Below are 27,390 nucleotides of genomic sequence, written 5' to 3'. Positions count from 1 at the left end.
GCTGTGGGCAGAGAGAGCCAGGCAGCAGCACGGCACCGTCAGACAGCCAGGATGGGAGTGCGGAGCCTTTTGGTGGCCAGCACCGTGCTGGCTTTGGGACTGGCGCTCAGTGGGGCCACCAACCCTGGCTTTGTGGTCAGGATCACCCAGGCAGGCTTGGACTATGGTGGGTTCAGCTCCTAATCTCCCTCCTCTCTTGCAGGTGCTGGTGGCTGAGGTGCAGAGCTGGATGCTCATGCAGTTCTGGGGCAGGACAGGGGCAGCCTTGGCCATGAGTGCCAAAGGCAGCATCACCCTGATGTCCCCATCTGCTCCTGCTGCTGTCTCCACTGAGTCCGTGCAGAGCAGCCAGGCCCTGAGGGGGTCTGGGGGCTGCACTCAGGTGGCAACAGGGGAGACCCCGGCTCGAGGAGGCACAGGGCTGGCGGGGCAGGAGGGCCCCCCGCTCATGGCACGCATCCAGGCAGCCAAGTCTGAGCCCCAGAGGAGCGAGCTGCGGTGGAGGGAGGCGGTGGGGAGGTGCCAGGAAGGCGGTGACGGAGATGGATGGGCTCTGTGCTGGGTTTATTGAGGCAGGCAGGGCCCCAGCTCCAGCGGTGCGGTGTTATGGATTGAAATACACTGTGTGAGAAACAGCTCATTTACCCAGCGGCTTTGCTAGCTGTCGGGGGAGGACGTGGCTCCCCTTCCCAGATGGGTGCAGGGCTGCAGCACTCGCCCATACCCCAGGACGGGGGCTCTGCCTGGCTTTGCCTGCTGGCACAGGGCATGGAGCAGCACGGAGCTGCTGCACGGGACCGGCTCCTCCTTTTTCCTGCTGCCTGGCTGCCACCTTCCCCAGGGCTTGCAAGCAGGCAGACATTAGGCAATGCCTGCAAACTTGCAGGGCTCTGTGCTGCACAAAGATTAGCTCCAGCAAGAGCTTGCACAGTGGAGAGCAGCCAGGCCACTGGTGTCTCCTTTAACCCTTTTGCCATGCACCTGCTGCACGCTCTTGGCTCCCTTGGGAGTGCATGACCATGATGCTGTTTCTTTGCCCCCACAGCCAAGCAGCACGGGGTTGCTATCTTGGAGGAGGAGCTGGCCCAGCTGAAGCTGCAAGACATCTCGGGTGAATCCCGAATCCCGGTCTTGGGGAAGGTGCGCTACGAGATCTCCGGGTGAGCCCTGCCAGTGGGAGCAGGATGGGAGCTGGGGATGCTGCCGGCACGGTGCCTTCGCTCCTGCCCTCCCCAGCTGGGCATCCAGTGTGAGGCACTCACTCTCACATGCCATTTTATTTTATTTTATTTTATTTTATTTTATTTTATTTTATTTTATTTTATTTTATTTTATTTTATTTTATTTTATTTTATTTTATTTTATTTTATTTTATTTTATTTTATTTTATTTTATTTTATTTTATTTTATTTTATTTTATTTTATTTTATTTTATTTTACTTTATTATTTCAGATTGAACCTTCGCGATTTCCAGTTGCCACACTCGCAGATTTCCCTGGTCCCCAACGAGGGCCTGCAAGTCTCCATCTCCAACGCCTTTGCTGAGCTGGACGGGAACTGGCGTGTGAAGTTGCGCATCCTGTGGGTACTTGGCTGTCCCTGGCACAGGCACCTCACTCTGCATTTCCCTCTCTGAATCTGGATGAGCTTTTTTCCCTCCTCTGCCTCCTTCATGTTTCGGGCAGCCCTTGCTTTGTTACCTGTGGATGTCCTGACTCCCCCAGCAGGGCTGCAGCTGCTTTAGTCCTGCCCCGGGGGAGCACCGCAAGGTCCCTCTCCCCATGCCAGGGCACCCGCGGCTGGCCAGGCAGCGCTCATGCCTCTTGCAAATGGTCGGGGAGGTAACATGAGTGACATCTCCCCTTACCTGGGCACATGGGGTTGGTCCCTCCTGCTTGTTCGAGCTGGGCTGGGGCCAGGAAGCAGCCCCCTGAGCACCCACGGGAACAGCCTGTGCAGAGGGTGCTGCTGCTCAGAAAGCTGCTGATGAAACGGGCTGGGAAGGAAGAGCTGGGCGGATGCTGAGAGCTGTGTGTGAACTCACCCACTTCTCTGCCATCTCCCCGGCTTACTTTCGGTTCTTTCTGTTTAAAGGCTACCTTGCCTAGTTTATATTCCAATGAAATTCAGTTTTCCTGAGTTTAAAAGCCTTCTCGGTCTCCTCTGGATGCTCACTGCAAGCAGAGCCTGAGGCAGACAGACCCCTCTGGAAGCTCTGGGTCCCTGCACCAGGACCCACTGCTGACAACTGCCCCCTTTCTTGTCCTCCCTCTCCCTGCAGCCGGCACCATGGGTCGTTCAACCTGAACGTGGAGCACATATACATCAAGACCATCCTGAAGCTGGGCAGAGATGACTCTGGGAAGCCGACGGTTGATATCTCTGCCTGCAGCACCAGTATCTCCAATGTCCGCGTACACTTTTCAGGCAAATTGAGGTAACATCACCATGAAGGCCTAGAAATCCTGCGTGTTAGCCCAGCTGGGATAGGAAGGTGGCTGCCAGGCACAGTATGTGCCTGAATCTGCTCTGAGTTTGTCCTGCTGTGGTTGCACATTTAAGGGAGAAGTTTCGGGGCAGTCACGAGACTTGTATGCATGTTGTTTACAAGCAGGTTTGTTTGCAAATGTAAACCCTGAGGCAAAGCTTGACTCCAGGCTGGCATGGGAATGGCACTCCCCAGTGTCCCACAGCTCCGGTGTCTCCCTTTCCTGCATCAATACTTCTGCAGAATCCTCCGAGCTAGAGCAAAAATGACTCCCTCTCTCCTTTTCTCTGCAGTTGGCTTTACAACCTCTTCCGTAAAACCATTGCGTCCAAATTCAAGGAAAACTTGGAGGACAAGGTACGTGAAAGAAGCTCGGTAGAGCTCCAGGCTTTCTGGTGATCTGTAGCCCTCCCTTGTAACAGACGTTTCAAGGGCTCAGGTCACACCTACAGATTTAAGCAGGGCCAGAGCGTGCGGGCACAGTGCTGATTTGGTGGAAACTGTGAGGAATGGGCACATGCTAAGTGCAGTCCCCACAGCATCACATGGCTTGGGCTGGATTCTAAACATGCAGCATTTGCCAAAGCCCTGTATAATTGGTTCCCAATTAACAAATACTTCTCTTTCCATGTGGTCAGTTAATTAGATCTTAGGCCTCGGCCAAACTCATTGTAACAGAGGAAACCCGCTCAGAGCTGCCCTTGAAATGGCCTGCACTCACATGTGCTTTTGGGAGCAATAGGTTAGAAATCCTCATCTCTGGATTTCAGCCGCTTGCCATCTTGTAACGGGGTGCACCAGGGAAGCCCTGGTACCTTCAGCCCCGTACAAAAGCCTACATGCAGGAGACTCACATCAAGACATGGAAACAAGCTGTTAGCAATAATTACTACAAGGCTCGCTGGCAGGAGCTACAACCTCCCTGGCCGTGAACCTTGCTCAGGAAGGAGGCAGTTGGAGAGCAGGCAAATCCCACCCTGCCGCAGGTCGGGTCCGGGCCGGGGCGCATTTGGCTCTGGCCGATGCCATCTCGTGCTGCCTGGGGTCCACCTGGAGCCCTGGCAGCAGATGGGCTGGCAGCAGGAGCGAGGCTGGGGCTGGACAGAAAGGCTTTCAGGCTGTGGTATCTCCTGGAAGGAGGCAGCTGGGGAATCTGCCCCAGCAGCCCAGCCCCTTTGCCAGACACGCGTTTCTCCAGGGGCTTTCTCCCTGCTTGAGATGGAGCAGAGGAGAGGGCAGGGCTGGGAGTGCTGCAGGACCCTGCTCAGCCCCGTCCCTGTCCCAGTCTTGCTCCAGCAACCTGTGGGCGCCTGCAGCTCTTGCTGCGGGGCTGGGCAGTGTCCAGGGGCCAGGAGGGACCTGGGGGTCCAGCACCTGCAGACAAATTTGGACTTGATGATCTCTGTAGGTCCCTTCCAAGTGAACTGTTCTGTTCTATGATTCTATTCTACTAGGCAGGGGGACAGGCAGCTTACCAGCAAGCCTCTGCTGATAAAATCATGCCCACGGCCCCATCCCTCCTCTTCCTCCCAGCAGTGCAGCCAGCCACCAGGAGCTGCCAGTGCGGCCGCTGCTCCCCCCGAGCTCCGCATCTTGCTGTCAGCTGCTGCCAGCTGGCTGCCTGGTCGGGCAGATGATGGCCTCATCCTGCACGGGGGTTCTTGTGCCAGGATGGCATTGCAAGAGAGATTGTTCAGATTATCTCGGCCGTCTACAGGACTGCTCCCTGCAGTAAATTCCTGAGCCAGCATTTAGGCTGCATTTAAATCCTCCACTAATGCTGAGGCTTTGCCTGTAGATGACAGCAGCAGAGGGATTTGCTCCTCTCCCCTGGCAGCACAAAGCTGCCCCAGCTCCACAGCTGTGCTTTGTGGGTGCACAGGTAGGAGCGCTCCTGCCCCTTCAGGGGCAGATTAAATCTTTCAGTTGCTCTCCTTCTGCTGAGTCGTAACCGCTCAGCACAAAGCATTCCCGCAGAGACTGTAGGAAGTCTGAGGACACAGCTGAGAATCCTTCAAAGGGCCCCAGTGCAGCTAAACTGTGTGGGGAACCTGCCGTAAGCAGATATTTGCAGGTATAAACGCTGCCTGTCTCTCAGATACTTAATTAAGTACCGTCTGATAAATAGAGAAGAACGTCACTGAGTTGTCTTTTATCTAAGCGGGCTTTTGCAAAGAATACAAACAGCACCGGGCAGCAGAGCACATGCCCGAGGCTCCCACCCAGGGCTGTGTGTCCCAGCAGAGCCAGGCTGCTGAGCTCTGTTGCCTTTGTTTCCCCAGCTCTGTGATACCCTGCGTAGCTCTGCCAGAAGATACCTCCAGCCGTACCTCCAGACCGTACCAGGTACTGTGTGAGCACTGCACGGGGCCTGGGGAGCGTTTCTTCCTAGCATTTCCTGGCCATGGGGATGGTGTTTTACCTTGTGCCCACTCTCCATTTCTTTGTATTTCCTCACATGTGCCGGGAGCTGTGGAGCACCACACAGCAGAGCTGTCACCATGCACTCCGTCCTCCCACAGGGAGAGACTGTGCTGAGACTGGGCACAGGGGACCCAGGTGGTGTCTCAGGTCCAGGAGTTAGTTTGCATGGCTGAGAAACAAAGTGAAGAGGAAAATGCAATTTTTATTTCTAAACAGAAGCAAACACGTGTTAAACTGCTATTGCGCCGTTGCACCAGGAAGCAGGGGCAAGGCTCTGCCCAGGTGTCAGCAGAGGGAAGCTGCTCCTGGCTCTCGCTCATCCTCTGCCCCGTGTCTTACAGTCACAGCCAACATAGATGCCGTGGCTGGGATCGATTACTCCTTGACAGCAGCCCCGGTTGCCACTGCCAAGTTCCTCAACGTGGGCCTGAAGGTGAGAGGCTGCCCTCGGGAAGCTCAGTGTGGCTGATGCCATTGCAGGGGCCAGGAGGGAGGCGCGGGTCAGTCACCACCTGCAAATGCCATTCCCCTGCCTGGCTGAGCCCCACCAGCCCTGCTTCACCCACTCCTGTCCTTCCAGGGCGAATGCTTCTCCCTGGCACAGCGCACCCCCGTCCCCTTCACTCCGCCAGCGCTGGCCGTTCCTCCCGTACACAACCGCATGGTTTACTTCGGGGTCTCCAGCTACTTCTTCAACACTGCCAGCTTCGCCTACCACACGGCTGGGGCACTCGTCTTCGAAATCACGGACGCCATGGTAAGGAGGAGAGGTGTGGGGTCAGCGGCTGGCAGACTCGCAGAGCTCCTCCACACTTCCCCGTGGAGCTGCTCTGGGCACAGGGCAGGGGCTGAGATGCACGAGGGGCTCGAGGGGCTGATCCTGCCCCAGCGCCACGCTGCAGTGCCAGGCAGTAACCATCCTCCTCCCACAGATCCCGGAGGACATCGAATTCCGTTTGAACACCTCCACCTTCGCGGCCTTCCTTCCCCAGGTGAGCCCCGGCCCTGCCCAGCACAGGCTCTGTGTGAGGCAGCCCCCCCAGAGAGCCCAGCCCCAGGTTTCCAGTGAGGGGGGTTCGCAGTGGGGCCGTGCTCTGGGTGCTGCATCCCTGCACTCTGTGGGCTGCTGGCACGGGAAGGAGCTCAGCAGCAGCAGGCTGTAGAGCCACAGGAGGTTTTGTGCTGCAGTTCCTCCCCTCTCCCTGCTCCTTTGCAGCTGGACGAGATGTACCCCAACATGCCGATGAAGTTCAGGCTGTCTGCTCCCTCCGCCCCGTTCCTGAACATCGGAACAAACGGGGTCTCGCTCCAGCCTGTTGTGGACATCCAGGCTTACGCCATCTATCCCAACGGCAACCTGGCCCCCCTCTTCCTCCTCGGATTGGTGAGTTGGGGTCCAGGGCTGCGGTGGGGTCACTGGGCCCGGCTGGGGAGCCCCTCGCACAGCCCCAGTCTGACGTGGTGCCCCGTGAGCACTGCCTGCACCTCGGTGAGCAAAGGTGGGAGCTCCCGAGCTGTACAGCCCCCTCCCATCGTGTTTGGCAATCCTGTGCCATCCATGCCGTGCTCCTGCTGAGAGCTGCCTCCTGCAACCAGCCCAGTCGGGCACATGGGGTGACCCCAGCAGAAATACCCGAGTTCACAAATGCTGGTTTTCACACTGGGTGCGAACGGGGCCCTGATGGGAGGGCGGTCTGGCTGCCTTTGGGCTGCTCTGAGCCCCCTTTTCCTGTTTTGGGAGGAGCTGGGGGGGCACTGCCAGAGCTCTGCCTCTTTCCTCAGACAGGCAACGTGTCTGCCACCACGAACGTGCAGTCCGGCCGCATGGTTGGGAGCCTGGCCGTGGACAGGTGAGCTGCAGGTCCCGATGAACCGCTGCTGAGGGGGGTGCTGGGGATGGGGACCTGGGGCAGAGGGGATGAGCTGGGGCTGGAGGGAGTGGGACGGCCACGGGCACTGTAAAGCTCTGCTTCCCTCCGCACAGTATGAACCTCACGCTGAAGCATTCAAATGTTGGCACCGGCACTTTCAAGGTAAGCTGTCCCTGACATGGAGGTGGGAGCCTGCCAGGTGCTGAGGAAGGGACTCACCCCCTCACCCCCACCACCAAGGGATGCTGACCCCACAGCTCACCTCCCTGTGAGCCTGTGTGAGGGAGCAGAGCTGGCCACTATCCCCTTTTTCACCCCTATGCTTCCTACTCCGCCAGCATGGCCGAGACAAAACTGTAGGTCTCTGGTGAAGCGTGCACCCATCCCAGCTTCTGCTTTATTTTACTCTTTCTAATTATCCTCCGGGATCTGGTCACCTGCTCTCCCACAGACTAAAGCTCTTTTCCTTCTCCCTCTCTCCGTATCTCCAGGTGAAAACGGTGCAGTCAATAATGAACGTAGTTGCCTCCAGTATCCTGCTGCCACGTCTTAATGGTAATAACCTGCTGGGGGGAATGGGGCTGCTGGAACAGACACCACTCAGGTCACTCCATCAGTTTGTTAACTAAGCCCCTGTTGCCAGGCCTGCTCGGGAGGTAAAACCTGCAGAGAGGAGGCAGCGGCAGCACCCGGCGTGTTTGGGGTTGGCAGAGGAGGGCTGTGGGTAACTGAGTGCGGGAGCCTCTCTGCACTGTGACACACATCCAGAAGTGAACGCAATGGAAAAAATGAGCCTGACACACATCCTAATGCTTTCCAGACCCTCTCCCCCGCTCACTGCTTCTCATTACTGCTGAACAAATCAGGCCAGAGCGGGGCTGGAGGCTGCCAGGGGCCCCAAGGGCACAGCACAACGTGAAGCCCCCAGGCCTTAGCGTAGCCTGGAGGAGCTCCCTCTGCCTTCCCAGGGCAGGGGGGGCAAAGGAAGGGCCGGGGGTAGGAAGCGGCCGCCTGCTTTGCACGGCCCCTTGCTCCCTCTCGCTTCTCGTTCCAACACAGCTGTGTGTGTTTTCTTTTCCAGAGAGATTAGGTAAGGGCTTCCCTCTGCCGCTGCCAGCCCAAGTACAGCTCTCCGACCCCATCGTGCAGTTTCATGAGGTGAGTGGAGGGTCTGGAGCCGGTCCTGCCACTCGTCCCTGAGAGGCGGGGGCCAGGCAAGGTGCCTGGAGAAGGGGGAATGAAGCAAATTTCACACACGGCAGAGGCTCAGGCAGGGCTGTGTTCTGCAGATTTTAAAACCGGGGCCCGAATTTCCCATGACACTTTTTATAGTAAGTGGAGCTCAGCGGCAGCTCAGCCCGGAGCCTGGCGGGGCTCTGTGCACGGCGGCCGAGCAGCTGCAGCCCCGGACCCAGGCAGGAGGGAGGAATCCTTCACTTGGGGAGGCCCGGGGAGGCCCCAGAGGAGTGCCACAGGCTGGGTGCTGGATGTTTACGGCAGGGTGTGGCTGTGGAACATCTTCAGAGCCCTTCCGGAGCTAAAATTAGCCAAGGATGGCAGAACCACAGTGCCCACGCTCCCTCCCCAGAGCGTCGGGTGATGAGCGGGGCTGGCTCTAACAGCAAAGCAGCTGCAAGGACGCATCACAGACTTCCTCTCCCCTTCTCCTAGAATTTCCTGCTGTTTGGAGCCAACGTTCGCTACCAGCCCAGGCGAGGCAGATAAGACGACTGCAGCAACCTTCAGCGCTGACAACGCCCCCCTCTCACCTGCCCCGTGCTGCCCCTCCGAGGGTTCCTGGTTCCCATCCCGCACCCCTGGCTCCCACCCCCAGCTCCCTGCCGCCGTCCCCGCCGCCGAGACAGCAAACAAGCGGCTCTGCCAGACCCTGACTCATCGGCCGCCCCGGCCCGAGCAGCCAGAGGACAAACCGCAGACGCACGGGCGGGGGCCAGAACCACCCCAGGGGCCGAGCCCCACGGCCCGGGCTGGGCTGAGGGGACCCCGGGAGGTCCCTGCCCACCCCAAATCGCCGCTGCTGCGGGTCCTGGGCCCTCTCCTGCCACCGACCACCACCAGGCTGGGGCTGACAGAGCCGAGGCTTGGGACGAGGCCTGGCGGCATTTTCCCCTCCTGCATGTGCTTCACCTCCAGCGAGCGCTTCCCCGCGGTGCTGTACGAAGCCCTGCTCAGCCAGGGGGGCTTCCAGCGCCCTGTGGGGGGGCTGCGTCCCTCTCTGAGCCTTTTATATAAAAACACCACATGGAAATCACTCCTGTTACTGCCTCGTTACATCCCCCTTCGTGTGCTGTCACCGGGGTGGAGAGGGGGCCGGGAGGGCCTTTTAGGACACCTTTATGTCAAAAAACACCGGGCACGATCGCGCTTTTCCCTTTATTTATTTTAGGGAGGGGGGGCTGGGACGCTGCAGGGACCGAGCCAGCCCCGGCGGAACGGTGCCGGAGCGGAACGCGGGGATGCGGGGCGGGGACGCGGCGGGGCCGCTGCTGGCGGCGCACACCGGGGCCGCGCCGCCTCCGTCCCGGTCCCGGTCCCGGTCCCGGTCCCGTCCCCGTCCCCGTCCCCGGTCCCGGTCCCGGTCCCGGTCCCGGCCATGCAGGGCTGCGGCCGCGTGCTGCGGGCGGCCGGGCGCCTCGCCTCGGTGGCTGCCAGCCCCGGGGCCTCCCGCGGAGCGAGCTGCGGGCCCGGCGAGCGGCCGGGGGGCCGCGGGGCCGCGCTGCCCGCGGGGCCGGACCTGAGGCACTTCCTGAGGGCCCCCCCCGGGCCGGCACCGTCCACCGGGCCGGAGCGGGGCGCTGCCGCCGGGCCTGGCACAGGTCGGTGCCGCCGGGCCCTGCCCTGCCCTGCCCTGCCCTGCCCGCTGAGCTGAGGCCAGGCTGTAGCCCCGGTGGGGGTCGTGGTGGGAGAGCTGCGGGGCTGTGGGCACCCCGGGGTGCCGGCAGCAGCTGTGGCAGGGCTTGTGAGAGGGGCATTAATTGCACCGAGAGCCGTGTCTCAGTAGGGCAGGAGCTGCAGCCCCTCTGCTTGCCACCATCCAGGCCTCTGGTGTTGGAGTGATGTGCTCGGGGGCATTCGGGTTTCCCGGTGCCACCAGCAGAGCCTGCCTTTAATTTTGGCTTGTCTTTTCTATATCAGCTGGAAGGGAAAGTACCTGTTGTGCAGCTCGCCTCTTGTGGGACTGCAGCTTCCTTCCTGTGGTGGGGATCATAGAAAGAGCTTGTAAATGAGAGATCGATTCACAGCGGACATCTGTGTCACCCCCATCTCTGCCTTTGTTGCAGTGTACCTGGAGACCTACGGCTGCCAGATGAACGTCAATGATACAGAGATCGCTTGGGCGATCCTGCAGAAGAACGGCTACACGAGGACAAAGGAGGTGGATGAGGTGAGGCAGCTCCTCTGGAAAGCAGGCCTGGGAGAGCTGGGGGCACTCACAACATGAGGCAGGGGCCTCTTGGCCAGCCCCTGGGTGTGAGGTGGCTTGGGATTTACTTGCAGGACACAAAAAGACGTAACTTTAGCCCTTGTTCTGCCCCAAGGCTGTTCCAGTGGTAATGCTACAACCAGGGTCTGGGTCGTGCTGGTGGCAGCTGTCAGGGCACAGCAGGGGCCCCACGGGGCAGGACGGGGGCAGCCTTTGCTGGGTGGAGGGCAAAGCAACCGGGCAGGGCAAAAAGCAAACAAGTGCCCCATAAACTCAGCCAGCAGCAGGGAGCCGAGGCCAGCGGCTCGTCTGTGCCTGGGCAGCTGCTGCTGTGGGGAGGGGCTGCGAGCCCCTGGCACGGGGCTGAGGCCGTTAGCTCCAGGTCCTCACCTGCCTTCCCCACCGCTTTGGGAGAAGGGCAGCGGCCAAGCAGGAAGCACCAGGCTGAGGGGATGCCCCGCGTGGGCTGCAGAAGCGGATCTGCATCCTGCTTCGTCCGCAGTTCCCCTTTTGGTGGGGATATAAAGGCGCTGTGGGCAGAGAGAGCCAGGCAGCAGCACGGCACCGTCAGACAGCCAGGATGGGAGTGCGGAGCCTTTTGGTGGCCAGCACCGTGCTGGCTTTGGGACTGGCGCTCAGTGGGGCCACCAACCCTGGCTTTGTGGTCAGGATCACCCAGGCTGGCTTGGACTATGGTGGGTTTGGCTCCTAATCTCCCTCCTCTCTTGCAGGTGCTGGTGGCTGAGGTGCAGAGCTGGATGCTCATGCAGTTCTGGGGCAGGACAGGGGCAGCCTTGGCCATGAGTGCCAAAGGCAGCATCACCCTGATGTCCCCATCTTCCCCTGCCGCTGTCTCCACCGAGTCCGTGCAGAGCAGCCAGGCCCTGCGGGGGGCTGAGGGCTGCACCCAGGTGGCAACAGGGGAGATCCCGGCTCGAGGAGGCACAGGGCTGGCGGGGCAGGAGGGCCCCCCGCTCATGGCACGCATCCAAGCAGCCGAGTCTGAGCCCCAGAGGAGCGAGCTGCGGTGGAGGGAGGCGGTGGGGAGGTGCCAGGAAGGCGGTGACGGAGATGGATGGGCTCTGTGCTGGGTTTATTGAGGCAGGCAGGGCCCCGGCTCCAGTGAAGCGCTGTTATGGATTGAAATACACTGTGTGAGAAACAGTTCATTTACCCAGCGGCTTTGCTAGCTGTCGGGGGAGGACGTGGCTCCCCTTCCCAGACGGGTGCAGGGCTGCAGCACTCGCCCACACCCCAGGACGGGGGCTCTGCCTGGCTTTGCCTGCTGGCACAGGGCATGGAGCAGCACGGAGCTGCTGCACGGGACTGGCTCCTCCTTTTTCCTGCTGCCTGGCTGCCACCTTCCCCAGGGCTTGCAAGCAAGCAGACATTAGGCAATGCCTGCAAACTTGCAGGGCTCTGTGCTGCACAAAGATTAGCTCCAGCAAGAGCTTGCACAGTGGAGAGCAGCCAGGCCACTGGTGTCTCCTTTAACCCTTTTGCCATGCACCTGCTGCACGTTCCTGGCTCCCTTGGGAGTGCATGACCATGATGCTGTTTCTTTGCCCCCGCAGCCAAGCAGCACGGGGTTGCTATCTTGGAGGAGGAGCTGGCCCAGCTGAAGCTGCAAGACATCTCGGGTGAATCCCGAATCCCGGTCTTGGGGAAGGTGCGCTACGAGATCTCCGGGTGAGCCCTGCCAGTGGGAGCAGGATGGGAGCTGGGGATGCTGCCGGCACGGTGCCTTCGCTCCTGCCCTCCCCAGCTGGGCATCCAGTGTGAGGCACTCCCTCTCACATGCCATTTTATTTTATTTTATTTTATTTTATTTTATTTTATTTTATTTTATTTTATTTTATTTTATTTTATTTTATTTTATTTTATTTTATTTTATTTATTTCAGATTGAACCTTCGCGATTTCCAGTTGCCACACTCGCAGATTTCCCTGGTCCCCAACGAGGGCCTGCAAGTCTCCATCTCCAACGCCTTTGCTGAGCTGGACGGGAACTGGCGTGTGAAGCTGCGCATCCTGTGGGTACTCGGCTGTCCCTGGCACAGGCACCTCACTCTGCATTTCCCTCTCTGAATCTGGATGAGCTTTTTTCCCTCCTCTGCCTCCTTCATGGTTCGGGCAGCCCTTGCTTTGTTACCTGTGGATGTCCTGACTCCCCCAGCTGGGCTGCAGCTGCTTTAGTCCTGCCCCGGGGGAGCACCGCAAGGTCCCTCTCCCCATGCCAGGGCACCCGCAGCTGGCCAGGCAGCGCTCATGCCTCTTGCAAATGGTCGGGGAGGTAACATGAGTGACATCTCCCCTTACCTGGGCACATGGGGTTGGTCCCTCCTGCTCGTTCGAGCTGGGCTGGGGCCAGGAAGCAGCCCCCTGAGCACCCACGGGAACAGCCTGTGCAGAGGGTGCTGCTGCTCAGAAAGCTGCTGATGAAACGGGCTGGGAAGGAAGAGCTGGGCGGATGCTGAGAGCTGTGTGTGAACTCACCCGCTTCTCTGCCATCTCCCCGGCTTACTTTCGGTTCTTTCTGTTTAAAGGCTACCTTGCCTAGTTTATATTCCAATGAAATTCAGTTTTCCTGAGTTTAAAAGCCTTCTCGGTCTCCTCTGGATGCTCACTGCAAGCAGAGCCTGAGGCAGACAGACCCCTCTGGAAGCTCTGGGTCCCTGCACCAGGACCCACTGCTGACAACTGCCCCTTTTCTTGTCCTCCCTCTCCCTGCAGCCGGCACCATGGGTCATTCAACCTGAACGTGGAGCACATATACATCAAGACCATCCTGAAGCTGGGCAGAGATGACTCTGGGAAGCCGACGGTTGATATCTCTGCCTGCAGCACCAGTATCTCCAATGTCCGCGTACACTTTTCAGGCAAATTGAGGTAACATCACCATGAAGGCCTAGAAATCCTGCGTGTTAGCCCAGCTGGGATAGGAAGGTGGCTGCCAGGCACAGTATGTGCCTGAATCTGCTGTGAGCTTGTCCTGCTGTGGTTGCACATTTAAGGGAGAAGTTTCGGGGCAGTCACGAGACTTGTATGCATGTTGTTTACAAGCAGGTTTGTTTGCAAATGTAAACCCTGAGGCAAAGCTTGACTCCAGGCTGGCATGGGAATGGCACTCCCCAGTGTCCCACAGCTCTGGTGTCTCCCTTTCCTGCATCAATACTTCTGCAGAATCCTCCGAGCTAGAGCAAAAATGACTCCCTCTCTCCTTTTCTCTGCAGTTGGCTTTACAACCTCTTCCGTAAAACCATTGCGTCCAAATTCAAGGAAAACTTGGAGGACAAGGTACGTGAAAGAAGCTTGGTAGAGCTCCAGGCTTTCTGGTGATCTGTAGCCCTCCCTTGTAACAGACGTTTCAAGGGCTCAGGTCACACCTACGGATTTAAGCAGGGCCAGAGCGTACGGGCACAGTGCTGATTTGGTGGAAACTGTGAGGAATGGGCACATGCTAAGTGCAGTCCCCACAGCATCACATGGCTTGGGCTGGATTCTAAACATGCAGCATTTGCCAAAGCCCAGTATAATTGGTTCCCAATTAACAAATACTTCTCCTTCCATGTGGTCAGTTAATTAGATCTTAGGCCTCAGCCAAACTCATTGTAACAGAGGAAACCCGCTCAGAGCTGCCCTTTAAATGGCCTGCACTCATATGTGCTTTTGGGAGCAATAGGTTAGAAATCCTCATCTCTGGATTTCAGCCGCTTGCCGTCTTGTAACGGGGTGCACCAGGGAAGCCCTGGTACCTTCAGCCCCGTACAAAAGCCTACATGCAGGAGACTCGCATCAAGACATGGAAACAAGCTGTTAGCAATAATTACTACAAGGCTCGCTGGCAGGAGCTACAACCTCCCTGGCCGTGAACCTTGCTCAGGAAGGAGGCAGTTGGAGAGCAGGCAAATCCCACCCTGCTGCAGGTCGGGTCCGGGCCGGGGCGCATTTGGCTCTAGCCGATGCCATCTCGTGCTGCCTGGGGGCCACCTGGAGCCCTGGCAGCAGATGGGCTGGCAGCAGGAGCGAGGCTGGGGCTGGACAGAAAGGCTTTCAGGCTGTGGTATCTCCTGGAAGGAGGCAGCTGGGGAATCTGCCCCAGCAGCCCAGCCCCTTTGCCAGACACGCGTTTCTCCAGGGGCTTTCTCCCTGCTTGAGATGGAGCAGAGGAGAGGGCAGGGCTGGGAGTGCTGCAGGACCCTGCTCAGCCCCGTCCCTGTCCCAGTCTTGCTCCAGCAACCTGTGGGCGCCTGCAGCTCTTGCTGCGGGGCTGGGCAGTGCCCAGGGGCCAGGAGGGACCTGGGGGCCCAGCACCTGCAGACAAATTTGGACTTGATGATCTCTGTAGGTCCCTTCCAAGTGGACTGTTCTGTTCTATGATTCTATTCTACTAGGCAGGGGGACAGGCAGCTTACCAGCAAGCCTCTGCTGATAAAATCATGCCCACGGCTCCATCCCTCCTCTTCCTCCCAGCAGTGCAGCCAGCCACCAGGAGTTGCCAGCGCGGCCGCTGCTCCCCCCGAGCTCCGCATCTTGCTGTCAGCGGCTGCCAGCTGGCTGCCTGGTCGGGCAAATGATGGCCTCATCCTGCACGGGGGTTCTTGTGCCAGGATGGCATTGCAAGAGAGATTGTGCAGATTATCTCGGCCGTCTACAGGACTGCTCCCTGCAGTAAATTCCTGAGCCAGCATTTAGGCTGCATTTAAATCCTCCACTAATGCTGAGGCTTTGCCTGTGGATGACAGTGGCAGAGGGATTTGCTCCTCTCCCCTGGCAGCACAAAGCTGCCCCAGCTCCACAGCTGTGCTTTGTGGGTGCACAGGTAGGAGCGCTCCTGCCCCTTCAGGGGCAGATTAAATCTTTCAGTTGCTCTGCTTCTGCTGAGTCGTAACCGCTCAGCACAAAGCATTCCCGCAGAGACTGTAGGAAGTCTGAGGACACAGCTGAGAATCCTTCAAAGGGCCCCAGTGCAGCTAAACTGTGTGGGGAACCTGCCGTAAGCAGATATTTGCAGGTATAAACGCTGCCTGTCTCTCAGATACTTAATTAAGTACCGTCTGATAAATAGAGAAGAACGTCACTGAGTTGTCTTTTATCTAAGCGGGCTTTTGCAAAGAATACAAACAGCACCGGGCAGCAGAGCACATGCCCGAGGCTCCCACCCAGGGCTGTGTGTCCCAACAGAGCCAGGCTGCTGAGCTCTGTTGCCTTTGTTTCCCCAGGTCTGTGAAACCCTGCGTAGCTCTGCCAGAAGATACCTCCAGCCGTACCTCCAGACCGTACCAGGTACTGTGTGAGCACTGCCCGGGGCTTGGGGAGTGTTTCTTCCTAGCATTTCCTGGCCATGGGGATGGTGTTTTACCTTGTGCCCACTCTCCATTTCTTTGTATTTCTGCACATGTGCCGGGAACTGTGGAGCACCACACAGCAGAGTTGTCACCACGCACTCAGTCCTCCCATGGGGAGAGACCGTGCCGAGACCGGGCACCCGCACGCAGCCTCCCCTGAGCCGTGCCCCAGGGCTGGCGGAGCACGGGCTGCCCTGGCAAGGAGACCCGGATGGTGTCTCAGGTCCAGGAGTTAGTTTGCATGGCTGAGAAACAGAGTGAAGAGGAAAATGCAATTTTTATTTCTAAACAGAAGCGAACGCGTGTGAAACTGCTATTTTGCTGTTGCACCAGGAAGCAGGGGCAAGGCTCTGCCCAGGTGTCAGCAGAGGGAAGCTGCTCCTGGCTCTCGCTCATCCTCTGCCCCGTGTCTTGCAGTCACAGCCAACATAGATGCCGTGGCTGGGATCGATTACTCCTTGACAGCAGCCCCGGTTGCCACTGCCCAGTTCCTCAACGTGGACCTGAAGGTGAGAGGCTGCCCTCGGGAAGCTCTGTGTGGCTGCTGCCGTTGCAGGGGGCAGGAGGGAGGCGGGGGTCAGTCACCACCCCCACGTTTCACCCACTCCTGTCCTTCCAGGGCGAATGCTTCTCCCTGGCACAGCGCACCCCCGTCCCCTTCACTCCGCCAGCGCTGGCCGTTCCTCCCGAACACAACCGCATGGTTTACTTCGGGGTCTCCAGCTACTTCTTCAACACCGCCAGCTTCGCCTACCACACGGCTGGGGCACTCATCTTCGAAATCACAGACGCCATGGTAAGGAGTAGAGGTGTGGGGTCAGTGGCTGGCAGACTCACAGGGCTCCTCCACACTTCCCCGTGGAGCTGCTCTGGGCACAGGGCAGGGGCTGAGATGCACGAGGGGCTCGAGGGGCTGATCCTGCCCCAGCAGCGTGGCGCTGCCCCAGCACCACGCTGCAGTGCCGGGCAGTAACCATCCTCTTCCCGCAGATCCCGAAGGACATCGAATTCCGTTTGAACACCTCCACCTTTGCAGCCTTCCTTCCCCAGGTGAGCCCCGGCCCTGCCCAGCACAGGCTCTGTGCGAGGTGGCCCCCCAGAGAGCCCAGCCCCAGGTTCCCAGTGAGGGGGGTTCACAGTGGGGCCATGCTCTGGGTACTGCATCCTTGCACTCCATGAGCTGCTGGCACGGGAAGGAGCTCGGCAACAGCAGGCTGCAGAGCCACAGGAGGTTTTGTGCTGCAGTTCCTCCCCTCTCCCTGCTCCTTTGCAGCTGGACGAGATGTACCCCAACATGCCGATGAAGTTCAGGCTGTCTGCTCCCTCCGCCCCGTTCCTGAACATCGGAACAAACGGGGTCTCGCTCCAGCCTGTTGTGGACATCCAGGCTTACGCCATCTATCCCAATGGCAACCTGGCCCCCCTCTTCCTCCTCGGATTGGTGAGTTGGGGTCCAGGGCTGCGGTGGGGAGCCCCTCGCACAGCCCCAGTCTGACATGGTGCCCCGTGAGGCACCATTGCCTGCACCTCGGTGAGCAAAGGTGGGAGCTCCCGAGCTGTGCAGCCCCCTCCCATCGTGTTTGGCAATCCTGTGCCATCCATGCTGTGCTCCTGCTGAGAGCTGCCTCCTGCAACCAGCCCGGTCGGGCACATGGGGTGACCCCAGCAGAAATACCCGAGCTCACAAATGCTGGTTTTCACACTGGGTGCGAACGGGGCCCTGATGGGAGGGCGGTCTGGCTGCCTTTGGGCTGCTCTGAGCTCACTGCGCCCGTTTTGGGAGGAGCTGGGGGGGCACCGCCAGAGCTCTGCCTCTTTCCTCAGACAGGCAACGTGTCTGCCACCGCGGATGTGCAGTCCGGCCGCATGGTTGGGAGCCTGGCCGTGGGCAGGTGAGCTGCAGGTCCCGATGAACCGCTGCTGAGGGGGGTGCTGGGGATGGGGACCTGGGGCAAAGGGGATGAGCTGGGGCTGGAGGGAGTGGGACGGCCACGGGCACTGCAAAGCTCTGCTTCCCTCCGCACAGGATGAAGCTCACGCTGAAGCATTCAAATGTTGGCACTGGCACTTTCAAGGTAAGCTGTTCCTGACATGGAGGTGAGAGCCTGCCAGGTGCTGAGGAAGGGACTCACTCCCTCACCCCCACCACCAAGGGATGCTGACCCCACGGGCACCTCCCTGTGAGCCTGGGCGAGGGAGCAGAGCTGGCCACTATCCCCTTTTTTACCACTATGCTTCCTACTCTACCCGTATGGCCCAGACAAAACCACAGGTCTCTGGTGAAGTGTGCGCCCATCACAGTTTCTCCTTTATTTTAACTCTTCCTAATTATCCTGCGAGATCTGGTCACCTGCTCTCCCACAGACTAAAGCTCTTTTCCTTCTCCCTCTCTCCGTATCTCCAGGTGAAAATGATGCAGTCAATAATGAACGTAGTTGCCTCCAGTATCCTGCTGCCACGTCTTAATGGTAATAACCTGCTGGGGGGAATGGGGCTGCCGGAACAGACACCACTCAGGTCACTCCATCAGTTTGTTAACTAAGCCCCTGTTGCCAGGCCTGCTCAGGAGGTAAAACCTGCAGAGAGGAGGCAGCGGCAGCGCCCGGCGTGTTTGGGGTTGGCAGAGTAGGGCTGTGGGTAACTGAGTGCGGGAGCCTCTCTGCACTGTGACACACATCCAGAAGTGAACGCAATGGAAAAAATGAGCCTGACACACATCCTAATGCTTTCCAGACCCTCTCCCCCGCTCACTGCTTCTCATTACAGCTGAACAAATCAGGCCAGAGCGGGGCTGGAGGCTGCCAGGGGCCCCAGGGGCACAGCACAACGTGAAGCCCCCAGGCCTTAGCGTAGCCTGGAGGAGCTCCCTCTGCCTTCCCAGGCCAGGGGGGGCAAAGGAAGGGCCGGGGGTAGGAAGCGGCCGCCTGCTTTGCACGGCCCCTTGCTCCCTCTCGCTTCTCGTTCCAACACAGCTGTGTGTGTTTTCTTTTCCAGAGAGATTAGGTAAGGGCTTCCCTCTGCCGCTGCCAGCCCAAGTACAGCTCTCCGACCCCATCGTGCAGTTTCATGAGGTGAGTGGAGGGTCTGGAGCCGGTCCTGCCACTCGTCCCTGAGAGGCGGGGGCCAGGCAAGGTGCCTGGAGAAGGGGGAATGAAGCAAATTTCACACACGGCACTGGCTCAGGCAGGGCTGTGTTCTGCAGATTTTAAAACCGGGGCCCGAATTTCCCATGACACTTTTTATAGTAAGTGGAGCTCAGCGGCAGCTCAGCCCTGAGCCTGGCGGGGCTCTGTGCGTGGTGGCCAAGCAGCTGCAGCCCCGGACCCAGGCAGGAGGGAGGAATCCTTCACTTGGGGAGGCCCGGGGAGGCCCCGGAGGAGTGCCACAGGCTGGGTGCTGGATGTTTACGGCAGGGTGTGGCTGTGGAACATCTTCAGAGCCCTTCCGGAGCTAAAATTAGCCAAGGATGGCAGAACCACAGTGCCCACGCTCCCTCCCCAGAGCGTCGGGTGATGAGCAGGGCTGGCTCTAACAGCAAAGCAGCTGCAAGGACGCATCACAGACTTCCTCTCCCCTTCTCCTAGAATTTCCTGCTCTTTGGAGCCAACGTTCGCTACCAGCCCAGGCGAGGCAGATAAGACGACCACAGCGACCTTCAGCGCCGACAATGCCCCCCTCTCACCTGCCCCGTGCTGCCCCTCCGAGGGTTCCCGGTTCCCATCCCGCACCCCTGGCTCCCAACCCCAGCTCCCTGCCGCCGTCCCCGCCGCCGAGACAGCAAACAAGCAGCTCTGCCAGACCCTGACTCATCGGCCGCCCCAGCCCGAGCAGCCAGAGGACAAACCGCAGACGCACGGGCAGGGGCCAGAACCACCCCAGGGGCCGAGCCCCACGGCCCGGGCTGGGCTGAGGGGACCCCGGGTGGGCCCTGCCCACCCCAAATCGCCGCTGCTGCGGGTCCTGGGCCCTCTCCTGCCACCGACCACCACCAGGCTGGGGCTGACAGAGCCGAGGCTTGGGACGAGGCCTGGCGCCATTTTCCCCTCCTGCATGTGCTTCACCTCCAGCGAGCGCTTCCCCGCGGTGCTGTACGAAGCCCTGCTCAGCCAGGGGGGCTTCCAGCGCCCTGTGGGGGGGCTGCGCCCCGCTCTGAGCCTTTTATATAAAAACACCACATGGAAATCACTCCTGTTCCTGCCTCGTTCCATCCCCCTTCGTGTGCTGTCACCGGGGCGGAGAGGGGGCCGGGAGGGTCTTTTAGGACACCTTTATGTCAAAAACACCGGGCACGATCGCGCTTTTCCCTTTATTTATTTTAGGGAGGGGGGGCTGGGACGCTGCAGGGACCGAGCCAGCCCCGGCGGAACGGTGCCGGAGCGGAACGCGGGGATGCGGGGCGGGGACGCGGCGGGGCCGCTGCTGGCGGCGCACACCGGGGCCGCGCCGCCTCCGTCCCGGTCCCGGTCCCGGTCCCGGTCATGCAGGGCTGCGGCCGCGTGCTGCGGGCGGCCGGGCGCCTCGGCTCGGTGGCTGCCAGCCCCGGGGCCTCCCGCGGAGCGAGCTGCGGGCCCGGCGAGCGGCCGGGGGGCCGAGGGGCCGCGCTGCCCGCGGGGCCGGACCTGAGGCACTTCCTGAGGGCCCCCCCCGGGCCGCCACCGCCCCCCGGGCCGGAGCGGGGCGCTGCCGCCGGGCCTGGCACAGGTCGGTGCCGCCGGGCCCTGCCCTGCCCGCTGGGCCGAGGCCAGGCTGCAGCCCCGGTGGGGGTCGTGGTGGGCGAGCTGCGGGGCTGTGGGCGCCCCGGGGTGCCGGCAGCAGCTGTGGCAGGGCTCGCAGGGTGCAGTGCCCAGGGGAGAGGGGCATTAATTGCAGGGAGAGGGGCATTCATTGCACCGAGAGCCGTGTCTCAGTAGGGCAGGAGCTGCAGCCCCTCTGCTAGCCACCGTCCAGGCCTCTGGTGTTGGAGTGATGTGCTCGGGGGCATTCGGGTTTCCCGGTGCCACCAGCAGAGCCTGCCTTTAATTTTGGCTTGTCTTTTCTATATCAGCTGCAAGGGAGAGTACCTTTTGTGCAGCTCGCCTCTTGTGGGACTGCAGCTTCCTTCCTGTGGAGGGGATCATAGAAAGAGCTTGTAAATGAGAGATCGATTCACAGCGGACATCTGTGTCACCCCCATCTCTGCCTTTGTTGCAGTGTACCTGGAGACCTACGGCTGCCAGATGAACGTCAATGATACAGAGATCGCTTGGGCCATCCTGCAGAAGAACGGCTACACGAGGACAAAGGAGGTGGATGAGGTGAGGCAGCTCCTCTGGAAAGCAGGCCTGGGAGAGCTGCACACCACCAAGTCCCAGGACTTGTCTTGAGTAGTGCTGTCCCACAGGGTGGTGGGATTTGTGCAGCGTGAGTAGGTGCAGTAAAAGAAACTACCTAACAAGCATGCCAGAAAGCTGCAGGTTGTTTTTTTTTTGCTGGACTCCCTCTCAGCTGGGGCGGGGGATTGGACACAGTGGGATGCTCCTGATTTATCTTTATCTGAGTTTACTTCTGTTTTGTGGAGGGCTCTGCTTGTTTTCTGCTAAGTTTTCTTGCAGATTTGGTCATTGAAACCCAAAGTGGTTTTAGGCAGATCCTTTTTGCTAAGTTAAGTGAGTTTTGAAGTCTGCCTGTTCAGGTTATGTGTGCAGTTTTTACAATTTCTCCTTCCTTCTCTGTCATCCTCAATCTAGGCAGATGTGATTCTGCTTGTTACCTGTTCTGTGAGGTAAGGAAACTTTTGTCACTGCTGCTTTTTGGGTGGTTTTAAAGGAATTGCAGTTTGAAAACTGAGGCGATAAATACATTGTGTATTGAAAACAGCAGGCAGATGTGAAACTGCCCATTTAGCTTCGGCTAGAGCTAGTTGATGTTATGATACATAACACTAATTGTGTAATTAATTACTGTATGGTGAGAAAAAGCTCCTTGGTAGTGTACGCTGTGTATATATCTCACAGGCAGTGAGAGACTCACAGGCATTTGTGCTTGTATGATTTTTATTTTTTTACTTTTTGACTCTTGTCTTTGGTTGAAGTGCCTGTCTCTTTAGTACAAGGTCTGTACTACAAAAAATTGGGAAATCCATTTAGGGTATATTTGGGATATAAATATATAGGGAACTTTGCTTGTTGTTTTTTTTTTCCTGCATGCAGATGTTGAACATGCACTGTCTCTTGCAAGGTTGCTGATATTTGCTGGCTGAGGCAGACTTTTTCTCTGCAAGAGCTTAGTCTGGGAGTTTCTGAAGTGGTGATGTTCCTAAGCAAGCAAAATGGTAGCAAATGAGTCAAGACATAATCTACACAGCACAGGAAGCGCTTCCATGTACCATCAGATCCGTCAGGAGGATTCTTGGTTCTCTGTCTTTAGCTCAGTTCTCTGAAAGCACTTGAGCTGCTTTGAGCTGGAGGACTGTTAAAGTGCAGTGATGGGAATAACCCCTCTTTTCCTGGTTTCCCAGGGAGAAGGCTGAGCAAGCTATCTGGAATCGCCTGCAGCACCTCAAGGCACTGAAAACCCGGCGGCAGCAGGATCGCCTGCCCCTCCGCATCGGGATTCTAGGTACCTGCTGGGCTGTGCGGCGGCGGGGAGCACACGCTGTTGTGCCACATCCCGTTATGTTCCTTTTTTTTTTCCCCTCTGGTGGCATCAAGCCTTTTCTGCAGGGTGAAAACAGCTAGGGAAGGGGTACAGCAGGCTGACTGAGGGTGGGCAGTTCTTCACAAGGACCCTTCTTTTTGGTGGCAGGATGCATGGCTGAGAGGCTTAAGGAGGAGATTCTGCACAGGGAGAAGCTAGTCGATATTGTGGCAGGCCCCGATGCGTACCGTGACCTTCCTCGGCTGCTGGCCGTGGCTGAGTCTGGCCAGCAAGCTGCTAATGTCCTGCTGTCACTAGATGAGACTTACGCAGATATTCTGCCTGTCCAGACTAGCGCAGGTGGCACAACAGCATTTGTGTAAGTACCTTATTTTCTGTGCACGTTTCTGTGGTTTTTGTTTGAAAATATTGCTGCCCAGAACAGACATGCCAGTGACAGCAGCTACCCAAAACAGGCAATGCCTGGCCGCACTCACTCCCGACAGCCCAGAGGCACCTAGACTCTGTTTGCTGTCTCTTTGCTGTCTGACTGAGCCCTGGAGAGACTGCCCTGTGCTCTGGCTGGCTGCAGGCTTCTCTTAGTGTCCTTGGAGAACGTTGGTTGTCTAAGCCTGTTGCTGCACCAAGTGATTTCTGTTCCACTGACATTTGTCCCTTTCTAAGCTCGTGCCTCTCTCATCCCCTGCCTTCTGCTATGTGCTGTCCCAGGTTATATATAACTCTTCTAATGCTCCATGTGTTGTAATTTTTGTGGGGTTTATTTGCATTTGTCTGGATTTGATAAGATTCCCAAACAATGAAGTCAGATTCTGCTCAGTATGTCTGTAGTGTACAGAGGGACAGTTGTCACCCTCTCTAGGAGCAGAGTGCAGAAGGATCTTTCATCACTGCCAGATTGCAGTGCAAGTCTGCATCCCGTAAGTTGCTTTCTGAGTTTCCTGGAAATGTGTGTGGAAAACTAGGAGGTGTTAGCTAGGGGGCAAGTAGAAGTCAGCTCTGATTGGAGTGGTGTGTCGGGGAAAGCTGCAAAGCTGTGTTCGGAGTTGGTGCTGTGTGTGCTGCAGACGAGGAAGTTGGCTGAAGGCAGCAGTGCTGGGCCAGGTCAAAGCAGGGCAGGCTGCAACGTGGGTGATTCTTCCGGAGAGATCATGTTGTGACCTGTACTTCGCCTCCCGGCAGATCTATCATGCGGGGCTGTGACAACATGTGCAGCTATTGCATTGTGCCCTTCACCCGTGGCCGTGAGAGGAGCCGCCCCATTGCTTCCATTCTGCAGGAAGTGAAGATGCTCTCGGATCAGGTGAGGCAGAGCTCGCTTCCCACCTGTCCCAAATCACAGGCAGGTTCTCCGTGAAAGTATTTTCAGAGATACCTCTTGGTGATGACACAGCCTTCACCTCTGGAGGTAACGTTGCAGTAGGGCTCCTCCAGTTGCTGTTTGATTTCCACTGCAATGCTCTGAGACAGACAGGACAGGGGAGGGTTCCCCCTGGGGACTCTTCCTCAAGTAAGAGTAGAACCACAGCTGCCATTGCAGCTTGGACATCCTGTATGGTTGCATTTTTTCCTCTCTGTTTATCTTTGTAGGGGGTGAAAGAAGTGACTCTTTTGGGTCAGAATGTCAACAGCTTTCGAGATACGTCTGAGGTGCAGTTCCAGTCAGCTGCTGCCCCTGTCCTCAGTCGTGGCTTTAGCACTGTCTACAAAGCTAAGCCAGGAGGATTGCGTTTTGCACATCTTCTGGACCAGGTTTCCAGAATTGATCCAGAAATGAGGATCCGTTTCACTTCTCCACACCCCAAGGATTTTCCTGACGAGGCAAGTGTGAAATAAATACCTGGACCTCTGCTGGCAGGCAGGCATCTGTGATCTGTTGGATGTGGGCTGTGCCTCTTTCCCAAAGGGAACCAGAGGGTCACAGAATGGTAACGGCAGCTCCTGGGAAGGGGTTTGTGTGTGCTGAAGCTGGCGGGTTTTCAATTTGCTGAATTTTACCTGGGGAAGACTCTTTGCTTTGGCATTCTGGTAGAGCTGAGCTGTCTATGACGTTGTCTCCTGAATGCCCATCGCAGGTCCTGCAGCTTATCCAGGAGCGACACAACATCTGCAAACAGCTTCATCTCCCAGCCCAGAGTGGAAGCACACGAGTCCTGGAGGCCATGCGACGAGGGTGAGTGATGGCCACGGGGAGCCCTGTGAGCTGATCCCTGGTTTAGGGTGCTGGTTTCTCCTCACCAACATCTGGGTTTCTGATCAGCAAATCCATGTGTTGTTCATTGTAGATACACAAGGGAAGCTTATTTAGAGCTTGTGCACCATGTACGTGACTCCATTCCAGGTAGGGACTCCCTTTGGGTTGATCTGAGCTCAGCAGGGCTGTATCTTACTGTCCTTTCTGGAGTGAAATGTTCCTCTCTTCCTCGAGTGAGTTGTAAGTCTGTGTCTTTGGGACAGGAGTGAGTTTAAGCAGTGATTTCATTGCGGGTTTCTGCGGGGAGACAGAAGAAGATCACCAGCAGACCGTGTCGTTGCTGCGGGAAGTCCGCTACAACGTAGGCTTCCTGTTCGCTTACAGCATGAGACAGGTGAGTGCAAGACTTGACGAAGAAGAGTCTTTTCTCTGTCCATCTACTGGTTAGACATGGCTCTGATCTCAGATTGTCTGTTGAGAAGCTGCACTCGCTTTGTCTGTTTGCAGAAAACCCGAGCGTATCACCGGCTGCAGGACGACGTTCCTGCGGATGTAAAGCAGAGGCGTCTGCAGGAGCTCATTGCTGTCTTCCGAGAGGAGGCTGCAAGAGCAAATGAGGCTATGGTGGGCCAGTCTCAGCTGGTGCTGGTGGAAGGGGTGAGCATGCCTGAAGCAGTTGTCTTTCTCCCCTCTTGTTGTACAAGAGACAAGGCTACAGACCACAGTCATCACTTCTGCCTTCACTTCTCATCTTTCCCCACACAATCCTGAGACTCCAAGACCACGTGCACACACTGCACACACTCAAGTGGTCAGCCTGGTTTTCCAGAGCACTGACCTGAGCAAAAAGTGGTGCTAAGTAAATTCATAATCCCTTTGGTTTAGGACTTTAGCCACTTTGCTTCTGAAATCCTTGGTTCAAATACAGAGGCAGGCATTGGGGAACTCACCAGAGTTGGACTGTTGTATAGCACAGGCTCTAAAGAGGTAACTGGATGAGACTGACTAATTGCTGCTTGATAGCTACGCACAACATTGTGGGCCTTTCAGGCGTCTGTGAAGGTGAGGCTCCTTTCTGAAGGACTGGCAGTCCTGGGAAGGGATGGGATAGGTTAGGGACACGTCTCTGGCCAAACATGGAATTAGTGTAGGCTTTCAAACCTTGTATTTGCGTGGCTCTTAGCAACAGCTCAGGCCATAGGACTTTTTACATGTCATGCTTAAGTGTGGAACGTGGCTTTTAATACTGACAATAGTGCTCAATTAATTTCTGATACAATAAAACCCAGCAGTGAATCAGAGCTATTGCCATGCAGGTAATGTTCTCTGTCTTCCTTCCAGCCCAGCAAGCGCTCTGCCTCAGAGTTGTGTGGGAGGAACGATGGCAACATCAAAGTGATCTTCCCTGATGCTGAGATAAAGGATGCTGCAGGCTGCAAGGCTCTGGTCAGAGCCCACCCAGGGGACTATGTTTTGGTGAAGGTGACCTGCCTGTAATTCTTGTTTCTTTGGGCTCTTTTTTTCTGCGCAGTGCTGTTTCCTACAAGAGCTGCTGCCCAGGGAGCCTAAAATTAGAATGGATCCTCCTCAGCCTTTTTGTTCCTGAGGAATGCTGTGCTGTTTCTTTCAGGTAACCTCTGCCAGTTCTCAGACCTTGAAGGGAGTTCCACTTTGTCGTACCACCCTTGCCTGCTCTACAGCTTGACATCGTCCACTGGCAGCAGGGATAACTCAAAAGTAGCACGTTCTCCCCAGGAAGAAACAACGAAGTTTGGACAGGTGTAGAAGGGGCAGAAGCAGCGATGTGTTGTATTTTATCTATACGTTAGGTATATCTACATTTTGGCTACAGCCTGCCCCCTACAGATCTGTGCAGGTTTGTAGACAAAAGGGAGGGAAGCTGTGCGTGGATGTGCCAAACCCAAGCACTGTGTGCTCTGGTGTCTTCACTTGCTGTCAGGCTCGGCCCACCCTTGTGCTGCAGGCCTGTCCTCTAACGCAGCCCAGCCTGAGAAATTTATGTCTGCAGGGCAGATCATTCCTAATAGCTCCACTGAATTTAGGAGCTGCAAAAACTGGGAGAACCTAGAAAACACAGCTCAGGTAACTGCTGGAGAGTTGCAGGAGAACTGCCAAAGGGCCGAACAACTTGAAGAACAAGATTGTTGAGAAGATTGTGATGAATTCTTTCCAAATAATAACTTCCTCAACTGCAAGATGTTTGGAAGGGGGAAGTAAGAACTTGCACTGTGCCTTTATGATGGAATGTAACACCAAACTGTGGAATATAAAATGATGTTTAATGAGTGTGAGTGCTGGTTAATCTGTTTTATCTGAGACTGAAGGAATGCAGCCTTGCCCGTGTTCTGGTGTTATTTGATTGTAAGTTTTCCCTGTCTCCAGGCCTTAGAGAATGCACTGGAAGAACTAGCTTCCACCTTAGCATTCTCTCTCTAGCCTGTTAAATCTTTAGCTACGGCATTGTACTTCTTTCCTGTGGTACGTCCTTCCCTTTGGTTCACAAGAGGGAAGAAATTGTGCCATTTTAAAAGGACAATAGCTTCATGAGTGCATCTTACAGTTCCTTATTTTTATCAGAGCCTGCAGTTAACTGTGGCTGCATTGTCATATTCCAGCTTGGACTGCTAAATTAAAGCGTGTGTGTGCAACCTGCACTTGTAAGCCAACTCTCTCCTCTGAGATGTGAGACAGAATCACAACTTTTAATGTTGATTATCATGCAACTAAAAGAAATTATTGTAAAAGACTGTCCAGAGAGATTTTGAAGGAGCAGCTGATCAACTCAGTAGAGCAGTCACTGCATGAATTTGCAGAATTTTTAAATAAGCATCTAGGCATTTTTGTAGAAAGTCTCTTCTGTTCAGCTCTATCTAGATATAATCTCTGAAAACAGTGTGGTTCACTGAACGTCTGTCAGACCTTAGTTTAAGAAACAAATATGTTTTGCTGATTATCTAAGAGTTGAT

General features: G+C 57.0%; 3 protein-coding genes across 4 annotated transcripts; all 3 read left to right on the top strand.

Moving 5' to 3' along the window:
- On the top strand, positions 1–9,056 carry LOC101798586 (bactericidal permeability-increasing protein). Its single transcript, XM_038166259.2, has 15 exons — positions 1–166; positions 1,046–1,160; positions 1,454–1,582; positions 2,283–2,438; positions 2,783–2,846; positions 4,772–4,835; positions 5,255–5,346; positions 5,494–5,670; positions 5,846–5,905; positions 6,130–6,297; positions 6,696–6,763; positions 6,898–6,946; positions 7,276–7,339; positions 7,866–7,942; positions 8,456–9,056. Exons 1-15 carry the CDS (start codon positions 52–54, stop codon positions 8,507–8,509), a joined length of 1,452 nt encoding a protein of 483 aa, XP_038022187.1. The 5' UTR covers positions 1–51; the 3' UTR covers positions 8,510–9,056.
- Positions 9,057–9,339: 283 nt separating this feature from the next.
- On the top strand, positions 9,340–26,715 carry CDK5RAP1 (CDK5RAP1 mitochondrial tRNA methylthiotransferase). Of its 2 annotated transcripts, none has more exons than XM_038166256.2 (13): positions 9,340–9,621; positions 10,087–10,190; positions 21,303–21,337; positions 22,073–22,173; positions 22,360–22,570; positions 23,392–23,512; positions 23,800–24,030; positions 24,285–24,382; positions 24,495–24,550; positions 24,667–24,797; positions 24,911–25,060; positions 25,745–25,885; positions 26,034–26,715. In XM_038166256.2, the coding sequence occupies exons 1-13, from the start codon at positions 9,399–9,401 to the stop codon at positions 26,106–26,108; spliced, it is 1,677 nt and encodes a 558-aa protein (XP_038022184.1). In that variant the 5' UTR covers positions 9,340–9,398; the 3' UTR covers positions 26,109–26,715. The 2 variants fall into 2 exon arrangements, with proteins under 2 accessions (XP_038022184.1, XP_027328560.3); XM_027472759.3 differs by lacking the exons at positions 9,340–9,621; positions 10,087–10,190 and adding exons at positions 20,019–20,277; positions 20,767–20,870.
- On the top strand, positions 10,765–19,761 carry LOC113845749 (bactericidal permeability-increasing protein-like). The gene is made up of 15 exons (XM_038166257.2): positions 10,765–10,924; positions 11,804–11,918; positions 12,133–12,261; positions 12,962–13,117; positions 13,462–13,525; positions 15,451–15,514; positions 15,994–16,085; positions 16,196–16,372; positions 16,567–16,626; positions 16,850–17,017; positions 17,401–17,468; positions 17,603–17,651; positions 17,981–18,044; positions 18,571–18,647; positions 19,161–19,761. The coding sequence occupies exons 1-15, from the start codon at positions 10,810–10,812 to the stop codon at positions 19,212–19,214; spliced, it is 1,452 nt and encodes a 483-aa protein (XP_038022185.1). The 5' UTR covers positions 10,765–10,809; the 3' UTR covers positions 19,215–19,761.
- Positions 26,716–27,390: the final 675 nt, after the last annotated feature.

This window comes from Anas platyrhynchos, chromosome 21, assembly GCF_047663525.1.
Source record: "Anas platyrhynchos isolate ZD024472 breed Pekin duck chromosome 21, IASCAAS_PekinDuck_T2T, whole genome shotgun sequence".
NCBI lineage: Eukaryota > Metazoa > Chordata > Aves > Anseriformes > Anatidae > Anas > Anas platyrhynchos.
Note: the sequence above shows the minus strand (reverse complement) of the source record. Positions and strands in the feature narration are given on the sequence as shown.

Coding starts and splice junctions, on each gene's coding strand:
- LOC101798586 (XM_038166259.2), top strand. CDS start 52: ATGGGAGTGCGGAGCCTTTTGGTGGCCAGCACCGTGCTGGCTTTGGGA. Junction 1,161..1,453: donor GTGCGCTACGAGATCTCCGG/GTGAGCCCTGCC, acceptor TTATTATTTCAG/ATTGAACCTTCGCGATTTCC. Junction 5,347..5,493: donor TCCTCAACGTGGGCCTGAAG/GTGAGAGGCTGC, acceptor CTGTCCTTCCAG/GGCGAATGCTTCTCCCTGGC.
- CDK5RAP1 (XM_038166256.2), top strand. CDS start 9,399: ATGCAGGGCTGCGGCCGCGTGCTGCGGGCGGCCGGGCGCCTCGCCTCG. Junction 10,191..21,302: donor GGACAAAGGAGGTGGATGAG/GTGAGGCAGCTC, acceptor TCCTCAATCTAG/GCAGATGTGATTCTGCTTGT. Junction 25,061..25,744: donor AGCTGGTGCTGGTGGAAGGG/GTGAGCATGCCT, acceptor TCTTCCTTCCAG/CCCAGCAAGCGCTCTGCCTC.
- LOC113845749 (XM_038166257.2), top strand. CDS start 10,810: ATGGGAGTGCGGAGCCTTTTGGTGGCCAGCACCGTGCTGGCTTTGGGA. Junction 13,118..13,461: donor CACTTTTCAGGCAAATTGAG/GTAACATCACCA, acceptor TTTTCTCTGCAG/TTGGCTTTACAACCTCTTCC. Junction 17,018..17,400: donor CCCTCTTCCTCCTCGGATTG/GTGAGTTGGGGT, acceptor CTCTTTCCTCAG/ACAGGCAACGTGTCTGCCAC.